The sequence below is a fragment of the Necator americanus genome, chromosome IV (genome assembly GCF_031761385.1).
Source record: "Necator americanus strain Aroian chromosome IV, whole genome shotgun sequence".
Lineage (NCBI taxonomy): Eukaryota > Metazoa > Nematoda > Chromadorea > Rhabditida > Ancylostomatidae > Necator > Necator americanus.
In genome coordinates this window covers 15462328-15478621 of record NC_087374.1, presented here as the reverse complement: position 1 = coordinate 15478621, position 16294 = coordinate 15462328, and the positions used below count along the sequence as shown (strand labels likewise).

The following is a 16294-nucleotide window of genomic DNA, read 5'->3' as shown; positions in this document are numbered from 1 at the left end:
CTATTTTTTCCGCTGTTATAACACAGAAGTATTTGTGACGTTATACAAAAGTATTTGTGACGGTATAATAATTTACACAGTATGTACGTAAGTGTTTTATTGCTTATAGGATGTTTGAGCAGCATTACGTCTCTTGAAGTCATCGTTCGAATCTGATCACTTTGCGATCTTCTACCGCGGAGAAATGGATAGTTCATACTGTTGCAACGTTGCTAGAAATGTTCGAGTGAATTACGAAATTCTAGAAAATCCAGGTTCTCGCTAAAGGTGCTTACCACGTTGATTCGGTGTTGGTGGCAGCGGTTTTGTCATATCTAAGCTGGATCCTCGATATTCACAAGAGGAAACGAAGGAGCTCGAACCTTAATTGAAACATAATCTTACTCGCAGAACACAAACAAAATATAGTCGTCGGGATGTATGACGGTCGAATTAAAATCATTTGATTTCCATTCTGTGTTCCGTTGTCTGTGACGTTTTCCATGTGGGACACACATTTGCAACGCTGCTGTAGCGATACAGAAGTCAGGTGATTCGGGCCCGACTGCATTTTCAAACCATGTCAGTGTGCACTTGATTGGGGCAGAAGAGAGAAGGAGAAAAAGAGAAGGACAGTGTTTGTGTAGTGGGGCCAAAGCATGAAGCACGGCGCAGCTGGGTAAGCGGCAGTGACGAAAGCTGTTGGAATGAGGTGGAACCATCACGAAACTGCATTGAGGAGTTGTGGTAGCAAAGGTCCTACTCGACCCTAAGCACTACGTCTCAGCGCACTTCGAGCGCAGTCGCTTTCGCAACTGCACCAAGCTTCATGTCGTTTTGACCCGACTATATGTGTATACAATCGGGCTGAGGTCTGGTGCGATTGGATAGGCGCTTGCTCTCCAAGTGGCGGTGGCCTCCTACTCATCTCTAGTGTCCCAAAGCGTGTCCGCTAGCGACCGTCGCATCAACTCGATCGCAATCGCCCGCGCGATTGCACTAGGCTTCTGGTTTTGACCCGATTATATGTATAGGTATGTGTATATATGAATGTATAGTCGGGTCAAAACGACATGAAGCACGGTGCATTTGCGTACGCGCTCGCAACGGCGTGCTGTAGGCAGGAGTTGGGACCGAGGTGGGGCCGCCGCAAAATCCAGCGATAGGTGGTGCCAACAAGGATTTCACCGCGCTCCTAGCCGCTACGCTTCACCGAAGCGCCTCGAGAGAAATTGCACTGTGCTTCATGTCGTTTTGACCCTATTTTAGGTATACATATATGCGTGAGGTGTATGTTGTGAGCTTAGGCTGCTGATGATGCGATGCTGTCGTCCATATACATGAGTGTTGCGGATACGCATGACTGGATTTCTTCAGGAGTATGTAATTCTTACTTGATGGATAGGAGCTGTTGCCCTGGAAGGACGTGTATCGATTGTGGAGACAGTTCAACAGCACGAACAATTGAGTAATGGATAACACACAAAATGCTACCAGTGCTGCTACAAGGTGTGGGCGCAAGATACAGTATCGATCGTCCGGCATTGAGGAGAATTCTGAAGGATGAAAATCTTTTTTTATACGTTTTCACGATAATCCCCAATTTCACATAACTGTTAGCGGTAATAAACTACAAGTGACACGTCCATCAAGAATAAAGAACACATTTTTTGCTTGTATCGTATTACAATGATCTATTCTACGGAGGTAATTTTATAGAATGAGGTTGTCCTACGTATTTGTAAACAAGCAACTTTTTAAAGGCATCACCCCACGAATCTGAGGTGGTGCAGATTTCAGGTGGAGTATTCGTATACAGGATAGGAGACTACGGAGAGGGGGGTGATTCCGTCCATTTCTTCCTAAATACCATAAAAAAACGGCCCGGAAGATACGGCTTCATTCGTTTTGGCGCACCATTTGTACAAGAGGTTCGATTGGAGCGCGCCAGTCTTGTGCGGCGCCGCATCTTCCGGGCCGTTTTTAGGCATTTAGCAAGAAATGGGCGGAATCACCTCCCTCTCCGTAGTCTCCCATCCCGTATACGAATACTCCACCTGAAATCTGCACCACCACAGATTCGTGAGGTGATGCCTTTAAGTCATGATCTACCACTACGTGCCATCGTCAACTAGCTGCATCGCAAACATCGCAGACAGAAGAAACCTCGAAATCCACCGTAGGAGGACTACATCTGTTCTCATTTTTTTTCTTACGCAACGCAGAATGCTCTCACGTGTCAGTCCACATCACGGCTTCGCTGTCCTTTGCAGGGCGTGGAACGACGAGGCAAAGCTACGAAAACACCTTGGGAGACCGAAGGCAAAGCAGTGGAGAGAACAGAAGAAGTTTATATGTACTTCTCATTTTACATTTTTTTAGTGTGGAGGACAGGTATGACCTTTTTTCTTGCTAAATAGCAGAAAAAGTAGGGGAAAATTCAGCCTACTATTGCAGGATGAGCAAAAATTGTAGCGAACAGGTGTTCAATTAAGCTAGAGCGAAAATCAAGAAATTTTGAGAAACCAACCATATATCAACACTCTCCTGTAGATCAAAAAGAAGACTAAATACAATTTTCGTGTTTATAGAAGCAGGCAGACACTGGAACATTTCGAGAAGAAATCGACTGTGGCACACAAGTAGTGTCGTGCTTTCTCGAGGATTTTCTTCAATGAATCCAGATTTCAAGCAGGCTTTTTGCTTTCTAGATCGACGATCGACGCGCAGTAGTCCATCGCATCCAAATCCGGAGAGTCAGTTCAACACTTGTCGAAGCTAATGAAGTCCGGGAAGTCGGCCTTGGACCATTCCGGCTTCTTACGCATTCTTACCGTAGCTGTGGCTTTGTCTTGCTGGTAGGTCCGAGGCTCGTAAGGGTCTTCTTGGTGGCTTCCAAAGTGAGTTCAATTAAAGGCATCACCCCACAAATCTGGGTGGTGCGAGTTTCAGGTGGGTAATGTCTATACGGGGTCGCAGATTATGGGGGAGGGTGATTCCGTCCATTTCTTCCTAATTGCCGTAAAAACAGCCCGGAAGATGCGGCGCTATTTTCTACAACGAGCTCGACTGGAGCGCACCAGCCTAGTGCACGTGCGGCATCCTCCGGGCTGTTTTTACGGCAATTAGGAAGAAATGGACGGAATCACCCTCCTCCATAATCTACGACCCCGTATAGACATAAACCTGAAACCCCCACCATCCCAGCTGGGGGGGGGGGGTGTGTGATACCTTCAGCCTAATGTCTGGTAATTTGTTCTCCAGAAGTTCCTCATAGTTCTGGCTGTTTATTTTCACTCCTTGAGGCACGAACCATAGCGGAGTTTCACCATCGAGCGTTATCTCAGCAAAGGCATTACAAGAGCGACTCACAGTAATATGAGGGATCGAAAAGAAGCAGACACGATCTTGTTTGCTTTTGCTTATTGGTCGCTTCTTCAACAGTGATGTGAAGAAGATGAAGTGAAGGTGAGAGAAAGTAGTTGGCATCTGAATCTTCTGAGGAGTTGCCCCGTTCGTCCTTCTAGATTCTCTGAGGATCAGTGGTTATTTGGTTTATATTCATCTTATACGCCTTTATTCAGACCCTGAAATTCTGGTTGATATTTATTTCTCGCGCAATTCAACAGAATGTGAGCACCTGGGTCTCTGAGAGTTCTTCCGAAAACTTTCCTGAGGCTGCTCGTGTTGGTCATAAATACATGTCCTCATCGTCCAGATCGAACATCTTCTGTTTCTCAGTTGACGATAGTGTTCAATTAATCTATGGATGACACTCTGATGTACTCCAATGCGCTGGTGATTTAAGTGCCCATGACATCCACAGTTTCGATGGCAACCGGATTTTTTAGGCGACCCCATTTCCGCAACCTTTATCTCTGCCGCTGGGCTTTATTTACTATTTGCATTCGAACTTATTCATGACCATTATCTTCGTGAGCATTGAGGACTTTCTTTAGAGATCCTCTTTTCTTTCCTTCTTTAGATGTTTTGTACTAAAGGAAACGTCAGCCATTAGTGTGAAAATCGATTGAAAAGGGCACAATAGACGCCACTACGTTATATCAGATCCCGCCGCTTAGCGATGAAAGTTTCGGATTCAGATGACATGTTTCTAATTCGCATTTGCCACGACCAATGAACCTTCTGCAAAATGGTATAGTAGCAGAAGTACCTTATAAGCGTGCAACATAACGAAAATCGCTTTTTTGCCCGTCAACGCGGCATATCTCGGATGACTGTCTGATTTGAATTCGATATCCGGATCGTTCGCCCTCGTGATCGATTTTCTTTTTGGGCTATTAGCGGTCATTACTAAGCTTTTGCGATCTTCAGGGAGCATTCGGCCCAATTGCTTCGTTTATAGTCGAGGAGTAGGTCTAAAGTTCCGTCCATCTAGTTGTGAAGATGAATGGCCTAAAATATGGATCGAACTGCCTACTTGAGGATCTGAAGCACGCGATTTGCCGAAAGTCAACCGAAAAATCATTCAACACTCTCATGCACATCCTATCGAAAATCAATGCGAAAAGTACACTTTTTCGATCTTTACACTATGGAGCATGTGATGACGATTAAACTGGACAAAACACACATGTTACCCTGTGATTCAACAGTGCGTTGCTCATTCCAATACTAAATGGGTTACACACATCGCATGAAAGTGAGCAAACACCCTAACAAGCGCATGGATTCAACTTTTAAATTCGATATGGTTTTTAAAATTGAATCCAGACTTTCGAGGCGGAAAAATTAAGTGATGACAAGGCGCTTTCGACTGTTCTGGATTGTTTAATAAGCGGAAATCCAGATTATTTTTTCTGAACGGTGTGGAAAGCTCAAGTAGTTGTCGTAGAGAACTTGTTCTATCAGTATCAAATCAGTTCAATTGATTGTGCCGAAAAACAAAATAACTGTTCGCTCTTAACACTATCTTTCAAGCATTGGGCGATTCAAATATCCAAAAGATCTGAAGAACTTTGCCATCATTTCTCATGAGTTAGTACATTTAAAGGCTCTGAGTGGAACTGGGAACGAGATTCTCTGGGAGATGACTCTTCAACACTTCAAAGTGCACCTGGAATTAGCCGTTCATTTCTCCTACGTCAGCAAAGCTTTCTTCGACGAAGTGGTATACTTAAGTCAGCGCTTACCTCACAAGTTTTCCTATTTTTTCGATCCCTCCAAGCTTTAACTCGAAAGTGTGGTTAGTTTGGGAGATGATAAATTGCACAAACAAATTCCAACGGGGTTTCAGGCGGGCAACGCGCTGACAGCTCGATCGTCACCAATCAACATGCGGCCGCAGCCGAAAACTCGTCCATAAAATCCCCACTTTTATCCTAGCATTTGGATCAGGTGCGTTTGATACGACTATGGAAATTCAATTATCGGACTAACCTGGTTTTGGCCGTTTCTGTTTCTTTTCCACTTCTGTGATGGTAATGGTCCCTGTGACGATTCGTTTGATCATTGGGATTCTCGGCTGGAAATGAAAACCACTGAGAATAGATATTCTAAGACTCCTATGATGGATTAGCGAGCTCGCCGTTTCCTGGAGTGGATTGAATTTCTTTCTTAGTACATAGGATGAAGCGAACAAATAGCGACGAATGAATTGGCGCATGCACTCTTCAAAGAGTCACATTTATCATAAGTTTTTCCATTACATTACACTAACATTTCATTCCCAATTTTTTCGGTTTGGAAGGAATATTTTCTCGATCAAGCTTCGTGAACATGAAACATTTCGGATGCAATCCAGCTACTTCATTTCAGAAAATTCGAAACTTTCAAGTGAAACAAATGACGATATACGCAGCACGTTAGTGTTGTAAAAACTGGAGGCTGGAGGAAATATTGCGTACTTGACGAAAAACCGGTTTTTTATCGCCTACTTCGCAGTAATGTGGATACGTTTATAGTGAACTCCAATTTGTAGTAAACATCTGAGAATCATGCACATCAAATTTTTACATTTTGCAACTTTTTTTGGTGTCTAGTGGGCAGCTTATATTGCGAATCGTTAGATGTAATGAAAAAAAGTATCAAGCTATGTAGTTAGTGTTGTAAATTAAGCATAATTAAGGATTGCCAGGCGTTCCAGGCGATATGAGCTCGACTATAATCCGAATACGGCAAAATGGTGGTGTATCATGGCCGACCATTCTTCCCCTTGCTACCCATCATGCATGAATTTTAATTTTATTCAAAGTTGATTTTTCTAGCTGTAGGAAATATTTGAAGTGAAAATTAGGAGAAGATTTGGGCAATTTTTTGTTCCTCGTAAAAAGGAACGGAATTCTGCCTTAGAGAAGAACCCACTCCAGTTTTAATGTTTTTTTTTTAAGAGGAACAATCACCAGAGAACAAAAACCTCCCAACATCATTTCCTCAAGCCAAATAGACGTGTATTAGTAATGCTGCTGTGTGCAAGTTTTTCGTCTCTGAGGCAATTTCCATCGTCCAACGGCTTTTCGCTTTGCACTGCTCTGTTTCCGTCGTACCACGCCGTAGCCCGTGGATCCACCACTTTGTGGAGCTTCTATATCGAACGGCTTTTTTTTGTGTTCCTGCTATTGAATAGAAACTCTTTCGGACCTTGAGAAGGACTGTTACATACACAAAATCCTTGTTTATTGAAGTTATTAGATTACTGTACAAGAAAAATCATCAAATATTTCTTTTCCAACATGTTAACGTCTCTCAGACGTTTCCACTTCTACTTACATCAATTAGCATGTCCCGTCCCAACAAACAAAATGTTTAATTAATTCGTAACATTTATTAACAGTCAATGGTCAATTATTAATTTAGTGATTAATAGCAATTAGGTTTATTATTCACCATTTAATTCTGAAGGTATCCGTTCACTCTATTTCTCTTCTCCTTCATGTCAAATTTCCGATTAGCATTTACTTAATTTTCCTTCGAAAAGTAAAAATTATTATAGAGAGTCTCGATATATATTATAAAATAATATATATCCAGACACTTTTCTGACAAAAAGGAGAAAATTTGGAGAAGTTGGATTTCTTTCTAGAAAAGTGGAATTCGTGCAGTATAAGAAATCCCTACAAAATCTGGACAATTGATTATTTAGATGTGATTTAGTGCTTTTAGGGAACCTTCATCATGTTAAGTACCAAAATTCAGTAAGAACGTGGTTGGGTTGACAGCAACCGATTTTAATTTTAACACCTTTCCTTTATTTGCTTCCATATTCTACCACTAACATTGAAAAATAATGGAAAAATGGTAAAGAGGAGGGTAAAAAGTCTCCTAGAGTGAACGGAGTCTCGCAAAGGATCACCTCATTTCCATTGCTCTCCTTGGAGACAGGTTTTGTTTTTTTAAATAGAATAAGTCAGTTTTTCTGTGAAAGGAAAATCGGAGGGAAGTAGAGCAATTAGGCACCTGATGGTAATTAACTCAAAGTGCCCATTTACTATGGGAACGCCTGAGTTCAAGAAGTTCAAGAAGTTTGAACTTATAAAATCTTTTTGATTTTTTTCCTGCTTATCAAGAATTTTTAGGTCGTTAATAAGAATAAGGAAAAATTGAAGCAACATCATTAGAAAATAAAAAGAAATACTTCAGCTGACTTTTAATACGTCAAGGGTGAAAAATGAATAAGTTTATGAGTAAATAAGAAAAAAACAACATAAACAAATTCCCGCATCAACATACGATAAAGTTTTTTTTTCCGAAGATAGAGAATTAGTGCGAAATTTCATCTATAATATTGACATGTGCCACAAGTGCCAATCCTCATGATATTTTGACATTTTGGCTTCTGGATCAAGTGACAGGATGTCAGTAGAAAGTGAAAACTCGAATGTGAATAGCATCACTCACACATATAGCGATGCTAGCAGTTCGACCATGTCAGCAACTCCGCATTAATCAAATTCTAAAGCTAGGGAGTTAAAGGTCTTCGAATGGTGACTTATAGTGGATCTTTAATGGGTCGCCATCACTCTACATAATGACCTTCTTTTCCTGCGTGGAAGTTCTCCGAAGGCTGCAGGCCCTAAAAGGAGCTCGCACAGAAGTTTCCAGCTTCGTCAACTCGCTGGTTATAAGTTCCCTTAGGATTTCCTGAATTTTCACGTAAATAAAAGCTCCTCGGCAAGCACACTAAATCGTATGAAATTATCTGCAGTCACCCCGAGTTGAGATGTTATTCTTTTTTTTCTTTACAAATTTCGAGTTTAAATAAACGAATTGCGTCTTGGATAAAAAGTGAAATTTTCAATTATCACATATTTTTTCATCTTTCTGGCCTGATTATCCTTGGCGCAATTTTTGGTTCTGATCTCAGTGTGACAGGGCCTAAAAAACTGATGCGCCTAGTGGAGGAAAAGGCTCAAAAATAAGATTTTCTCTGAGCCATATTCTTTGATTCTGATTTCTTATATTTTGTCTGAGGACACGCACTTCATGGAAGAGGCATTTAACTACATGAAAAACCTAAATATAATAAAGGACAACTCAAAGTCGGAATCTTGTGGACGCCTGTTGGCATTAATAAACCCTATCCAGGTCTTTGCTAGCTTGATAGCTAACATTTTGAAAAGTCGTAAACTTCGGAAAGAAATCATAAACTCCCACCTGTTTTGGCTGGTTAGTAGTGAAATTCGGCTTCGATCTCTTCAACAATGTCGTCAAATCCTTCATTGATTCACGTTTCCGTCGTCCAAAACTCTCCGTTCCAACCACATTGAGACCATCACAATTCACCTATGAATAGCAATTTCCAATACAACTCCCACAAGTTTTTTTTCCTCGGGAATTTACTGCCCCAAACGGCAGCAGTTAACCTTCAATAGCACGGCAATATTTCTTGCCAGGCGTGTATCTACGCCGAGAATCTTCCACAAACACTGCAGTCCCATTTCACGGTGTTTTATGTGCGTTCGCTCGGTTATCTCAGTGGTTATCGATCGATCTTGTGCAGATATTGATCTGTTTATGATCGTTGTACATGAATATACCCTATTTACATTCTAACAGCCTGTGATTTTTCTCGTAGAAACTTTTGGAGACAACTTTTTTAAAGTGATATTTCTTAACGGATCTTTTCCTATATTTTGTTTCTTATATTAAAGGACTGAAGAGATTATTTGCCACGACATATTGCACAGATAAAAAATAAAGGTCGTTGATACTTATGTTGGTTCCCTGTTCTGTAGATCCTGCTTGCTGGTACTGTGAAACAAAATCCTAAACAAGTATAGTACTGGCATTTATCACTTAAAAGCATGCTCTTCGCCCTGTCAAATGTTCCTCATAACTTTTTCTAATAATTAATTTCACTTCTCTTCAGACCATGCGTTACCTGTCCACCTTTTTCAGATCATCCTCTGATCTCTGATCCTCTTCAGAAATGATGTCATTCTTGGGAAAAACGATTCTACCCAGATACATCTGGCTTGACGGAAAAGTCGAAGAAAACGTTCCGATAACGATTGATAACGATGGTGTAATTGTTGAAATTGGCGGCATCATACCGTATGACGTCATTCGACTTGAAAATGAGGTAAATGCGAATGAGGTAATCGTCATTGCATTTATCCGCAATTGAGCACCGGTCAGAAATAAAACGAAAATCGCAATGTGATCAGACGATTACCGCAGCTTAGCTTTCACATATCAGTCGAATATTCGAGAAGAATAGTCGGCGAAATTCACAGCGATCTCATTTGTTATTAATCTAATCTAAAACCTTCAAAAAAACCTCTTCCAAGGTTTTCGTGGTTATTCTTTTCTAACTTGATTTTTCCTGTAATCTAGTCAGTCTGTTGTGAAAATAATATTCAACCTTTCGAATATTCAACCGATCCGCCCACGAATGTTCGCAGCCGATTCGAATTTTATGGTTCTGTTATGGTTCTATACTGTAATGGTTCTTTTTTGGTGATTAGTGCATCACAACGGCCCTTTAGATCGTACTACCCGGTTTCGTGAACGCACACTCGCACGCTTTCCATCGTCATCTACGCGGACGAAGCGAAATTGGCGGTAAAGCCGCGGATACGTTCTGGAAGTGGAGAGACAACATGTACGCGCTAGTGGACGGGATTACCGAGGACAAGCTCTACGAGGTGAGTATGACGCTCGGCTACTGAGTTATGGCTGGAAGCTAAGTAGAAGTTATTTCGTAGTACTGTCTGTCGACATTTCGAGAGATGCTCGCCGCTGGAATCACCAGCGTTGGCGAATTCCACTACGTACATCATGGAACCAGAAGATTTGACCTGGATAAGGCAGTACTGCGGGCAGCACAGGACGCCGGCATTAGGATCACTCTTATACAGGTGACAGACATACTTTGCTGAGTGAAGAGAAGCACACGAGCCAACAACGGGGGCGTTTTTCAGACTTTCTATGAAAATGCCGGTTTCGATAAGCCACCACTACATCCGGTACAGGAGCGATTTGTGTCCACTTATCAGGAGTTTGTGGAAAATTTCAACGACCTGTTGAAACGAAACGATAAAACAGTAACTATAGCAGTGGCCGGTGGGTTCTAACCAGAACAGGCGGAACGTTTCCACTGAAAACTAAAAGGAAAAAGAAGTCATGGAAGTTTTCAGAACCGCATAGAAAGAAATCAGCCAAAAAATAAATAGTTAATATTGAAATAATTAAAATAAATATTTGGTGGTGAAATAGCTATTAAACCTCATTTCCTACACTGTTTGAAACCTGTCCGATCAAACCCAACCACAATCTACATACATAATTTTTTTAGCAGTAATCAAATCTCAACTATAGACGATTATCGCGAAGCAGAAAAGACTGAAACCCGAATCCTTCTTTTTGCAGAAAAGCCGACGAAAAGTTTTGATGCAGATATAAATCTATGTCCAAGGAAAAGATTAACCGTTGCAGTAACTCATTCGTGGAAGTGGGAAAAAAGTTCTCTCAATTTTCTTCCCTCTCTTTTCCAATATTTCTGTCTTTCAGCCCACTCGGCAAGAGCTGTCAGCTTTGACAACATAAAAAAACTCTACGAAATGGCGCTAGAGAGAGGCATAGCATTTCATATCCATGTAGAGGAGCAGCCGAAAGAAATCGAAGACTGCATACGATTTCTTGGAGAGAAAAAGGTAAGTGGCGTTAAGCGGATTTTCTCCTTCAAAGGCAGGGTGCCACGAATCTGACGTGGTGAAGGAATTCACGGCAAAAGCTAGAGATGGAGTCGTAGATTGCTGGATCAGAGGTGGTTCTGCTTCCCTCTCCCTAATCTTCCTAAACAACGGCGTGGGAACCGCTTTATTCCCTACGAGGGACGTTAGAACGCTTATCTATGAATACGTACTGGTCCGCTCATTGGCTTCACCTGAATGGGCAGTCGAGGAGAACTCACTGGCTCTCAACTACTGCGTAGTTCAATGTGGCGCGCCTACGAAAATGGAGCGTTCCAACGGAAATCGTAATGAAAAAGGGTCTTTCACGCCGTTTTTTTAAAACTACGATTAGGGGGAGATGAGCGGAACCACGCCTGATCCCGCAATCTACGACCCCATATGGAGTTTGCCCATCCAAATTCCATATCACGTCAGATGCGTGGGGTGATGCCTTTAAAAAGGCTGCAGATTTTTTTCCAAAGAAAAGGCACACGATTTTTTTAGAGGAGTGTGTAAAAAGTGGAAAGGACTTCGCTTTTGAAAACTGTAGTGTCAAATTCTAAACAGAATAAGGTAACCCAAAGACCTCAATTAAATATAATTTTAGGAAGGCCTTTTCGATGGAAAAGATAAAAGAAAAGATTAGTGAAAGAAAAATAGTGTCAATAGAAATAAACGTGATTAAACAGAAATAAATATTTAGTGACAAGGAATCCAAAGCAAAAAAATACTAAATAACAAAGGTTAGGAATAAGTCCCGCAGTAGCTGAATGAAAAAAAATAACTGTCATCTGCTTAGCCATTTTTCAAATATTTCTAGAAAAAAGAAACTTTTTTTTCAGAGTCCTTCCGATTTTTTGCTCGAAAATCTTAACATAACAAAACTGTTCTCCGCCGTCCATGCTACCTACACGCAAGTGGAAAATATTAAAAAATTTACTCAAAATGGTGCAAATATCGTTGTTTGTCCTTGTACAGAAGGTGAGCAACTTAAACCAAGAATTTTCCCAAAATTTTTTTCAAAATCCAATCCAAGTCCAGTCATTATCAATCTATTATTTTAGAGTTACTACGTATGTTGTAGGTTACCTTGGTGACGGAATTCCGCATGTGATTGAAGGTGAACACATCAGCTATGGAACCGATTGTAATAATCGGATCGGTTTTCTGGAAGAGATGCGGTGGGCGTGTTATTCCCAACAGGTATTACGTTGTTCTCTGAGATGTGATTTTCAGGCACATCTCGAATCAGAATTTTCTAGAACAATCACATAAAATAACTGTCTTCCGATCCAATCATAACTTCTAAGAAAAGGTGGAAGTAGGTCAAATTATCCGACGACTGTTTGTTCGCTTATTATTTAACATTTTACTTTTGCCACCCATTTAAAAATCAATTCAATCACTTTTATTTTTTTAAATTTCGAATCTCCAATCAGGGTCAAGCGTGCGTTGAGAATTTCTCAACAAGGGGTCGTAAGAGGGGTGTCGGAGAAGGAGGAGGTCGTCAGGCTTGTCAGCAGAGGAGAAGAAAAAAGAAGAGAGCAAGGAGAAAAAGACGAGGGGAAAGTCGATTTCAGATAAGCTCATATTAAGGGATGCAAAAGGTTAGAGAAATAGATGACGTCAAGCATTCTTTTAAAGATTTTATTGGTATAATTTCATACCTTTTGATCCGGGACTAGTTCAGGAAATTACTCAATAAATGAAAGACATCCGGATTAGGATAAACGCGAGAGGTCAAAAGTAAAAAAAGTAAAAAAAAAGGCAAGAAAAAGAGTGTAAATTATGGATGCGTTCTGAACGAAGCCTTGCTGCCTTGCTTTTGAGTGAGTTGTTTGAAATTTTTTACCAAGAAAATGGAAAATCTTGAGTATGAGAGAAGGAATCAAAGAGTGAGTATCCGGTACCCACAGTTGGCTGAAGCTGACTGAGGCCACCGTCTTACAACAGCTGAAGGCGCAACGTGATGCGTCGCCGTATTCATTGCGAATGTCAGACATGGATTCCTGACAAAAGGGGAAATTTTGCATTCAGTGTGCGAGAATTAAAGGAGCTCACTTCTTATAACAATACATTCGTCACTTCGACAGTGACGAATGTATTTTAATCACTCGAAAAAGCAATTTCGATGCTGTTACTAAGCGAAAAAAAAAACATAAAAAGACATCTACAGGCGCAATTAGGGCCAAAATTAATATAAAGTAGGCTCCACGAGTTTCTGAATATCAACGCTCAAAGTGAATCTAATGGAGTAAAGCTGCCTGCGATTTGTAGAGAGGGATTTCCTCGGTATTTCCACCATGTTCGGTGCCGCTAGCCTCCCTAGTTTTTTTTTTTTGAAACCTAGTTGAGAAAAATTCCAAATTTTGCCTCAAATTTTCGACTTTTTCTCAACTAGCTCTGAGAGAACCATAACACATAAAGATACTAAAATTTGCAATTGAGGGTTTTCTTTGATGTTCTATCAAAAAATGGCATCGAATTTTCCATCCGCACCACCGCAATCTCGCAACGGAGAAAAGTTCGAGATCTCGGATTTTTGGCAAAGCGTCAAAATCTGTATGACTTCAAGCAAAGTCCAATAACTCAGCTCGTCTTTTGTAAAGAAGAATTCGGTTTAAAACATGTTGTAGAGGAAAATTTTTGCTATCACAATTTATTTTCAATTTCTTCCAGATAGTTTTCGTTCCCTCAGAAACTATTTTCTCAACTAGGTTTCAAAATACCAGAAACAAAATCCCTAAAAAAGATATTTTAACAATTTTATAGCGCAAACCTACCTTTACAAAAAGCAGCCACCTTTGCTTTTTTCCGTCTCTTCGGTAGTCCGTTATTCATATATATTTCAAACTACTGAAATACGATCCGTCCAGCAGTAATTTCCAATCAAGGCCTTGTTATAATCGCTAAAATGGTCTCTAAATAACCCCTATATGCGGATAACCGTGCTCTAAATACAATTTCAGAAAGACTGCTGAAATTGAAATTTTCGTCTCAGTTATTTTTTTTTCGGTTTTGCAAAAATCAAGATTCCGGCAGGGATCGAACTATTCACTGCCTGTAATCACTGTTAATGAGTAAAATTGTGTGCAGGAAGTAGAAAACAGTGAAAAAACTTTTTAGAATGTGTTCTGCCTTGATATTGTTTTTTTCCATTTTACAAAATGGGAAAATTCCGGTGTGGATCGATCTCTTAACCTTTCGTTTCCACTGTCGATGAGTAAAATTGTTTGTAACTAGTAGAAAATAGTGTGAAAGTGGTTTTTAAACGTGTTCTTCGTCGTTTTCAGGTGTTTTTTTCCATCCTGCAAAAATAATGGTTCTTCCGGGGATCGAACTTCAGACAGTTTGTAATCACTGTCAAAAGAAAAATTGTGTCGTTGGATATAAGCTGGGAGCTTCTTCATCTTTTCAACTCATATGTGGACATATGTACTGACTTACTTCTAATCGTTGCAGTGAGCTATCAGTGACGTCTATAATATTCATTATAGCACTATTTATTGATAACTTCTATATTATATAATTTTATTTATTTATTGAGCGTCCAATTTGTTTCTTCAATTCTCTTTATTATAGCTAATTTTTCATTGCTATATGAGCTGCTATACTAAAAAGAATGAGATGAGGGGGTCGTTTTCTGAAGGGTTTTTCCCAACTACACGCTTGACCTTGTCTCCAACTTCTCAGAGAAAATTCATAACTATGAAACTTCTTATTTTTGACTTTTGAAATTACAAAAGTTTTTTTATTAGATTTCCAACGATTTCTAGAGATTCAAATGTATAAACGAAAATAAAAGTTAACCGTGAAGTATTTAATAGAGTTATTGATCTGTCGCTCACATTTTTCATTTTCTTGAACCGTTTGTAAGGAGAAAATGACGATAGTTGCACTTTTTTTTCCAATTTCCACCATCTCACAACCCTAATACGAATGAGCTTTGCATAACTGTGATTATAATGTGTGATATGAACTGTTTCTATAATTACCAAAGGAAACTTAATTTTCGAACTGCAAAACAAAATCGTTTTAAGGTTTTTTTTTCCAAAAGAAACATCTTTTTCTTTTTAGATGCTACACAATTCACGTAGTGTGGCAGGTTTCTCTGCTGCTCGACTTCTTCACAATGCTACCCTGGGTGGAGCAAGAGCATTAGCCCTCGATGGTGTCATCGGCAGCTTTGAGGTGGGTCCTATGTGAAATTTTCGTGAAAAACCTTGTAGTTTGAGAAAAGAGTAAATTCTCGGCAGCAAGTCAGTTGAGGGTGAGCGGTTCTTTTCTATCGCGGTAGCTTTGACAGATATTACCATTTACTGTTTATGATTCACCTATCCCCACTATGTGGGGCGGGTGTGCTGTAGCGGTTAGAGGTTCCGCTTCTTGCACGATCGATCGGAGGTTCAAATCCGCACTGGTGCTCACCAAGCCTTTCATTCCTCCGGAGTCGATAAATTGGTACCAGACTTGTTTCGGAGGGTGAAAACACTGATTCGACACATCACCTAGCCACCGCAAGTCACTGTATAGGCCAGTTACGCGTTCGTAAACCTTAAATGATTCTGAATTGAAATGAACGCAGGGGCGCATCCCAAGCGGATTGATAACTGCCAGACATTTTATCCTTTATCCTTTATCACCACTATCCTTATACATTTTCTTCAGTTTACCATTTTTACCGATCAACGCTCTGTAGGGCAGGTGCGGTTCTGAATATCGAGTGTAAAAGATTACAAAAAATGACAGAATGAAAAAAATTTCATACCATTACGGTTTATCCTACGAATTGAGGCAAAAAACTGCTGGAAAAACCAGTATTTTTAAGGCAGACGACTGACAGATGGGTTAGAAGCTCCTACTGTCCAAAAATGTATGACCCACCGATTGACACATAGTCAATACGTAGAACAAATCAGAAAATTCGAAGAAGAAGAGACCAGGATTGAAGAAATATGACAATTGATTTTTCCAGATTGACAAACAACTGGATTTCGTCTCGTTTGATTTGCAATCAGCACTTCTGAATGGACTTACGCCGGATACCATCATCGACGGCATTGTCTTTAGTTGCGATAACCGAGAGATCAAAAGAACAGTGGTGGCCGGAATTACTCGCTATTCTCAATGAAAGTGGACAGACATTTTGATGGACCTGGCCATGAGTGGCTCCTCTCTCT

The 16294-nt window shown here is 40.4% G+C and overlaps 2 protein-coding genes across 3 annotated transcripts; one reads left to right on the top strand and one right to left on the bottom strand.

Annotated features, from left to right (window-relative positions):
- Positions 1-171: 171 nt before the first annotated feature.
- Positions 172-8876, bottom strand: RB195_001367 (uncharacterized protein; the record flags this gene model as incomplete). 2 transcript variants are annotated; one of them, XM_064198121.1, is made up of 6 exons in its annotated part: positions 172-212; positions 276-362; positions 1374-1535; positions 5380-5464; positions 8593-8721; positions 8802-8876. In XM_064198121.1, 6 exons carry the CDS (start codon positions 8874-8876, stop codon positions 172-174), a joined length of 579 nt encoding a protein of 192 aa, XP_064054002.1. The 2 variants fall into 2 exon arrangements, with proteins under 2 accessions (XP_064054002.1, XP_064054003.1); XM_064198122.1 differs by lacking the exon at positions 1374-1535.
- A 491-nt stretch (positions 8877-9367) lies between these two features.
- RB195_001366 (uncharacterized protein) lies at positions 9368-16245 on the top strand (the record flags this gene model as incomplete). Its single annotated transcript, XM_013438353.2, has 9 exons — positions 9368-9520; positions 9927-10085; positions 10146-10298; positions 10362-10503; positions 10951-11093; positions 11957-12095; positions 12199-12317; positions 15192-15305; positions 16090-16245. 9 exons carry the CDS (start codon positions 9368-9370, stop codon positions 16243-16245), a joined length of 1278 nt encoding a protein of 425 aa, XP_013293807.2.
- Positions 16246-16294: the final 49 nt, after the last annotated feature.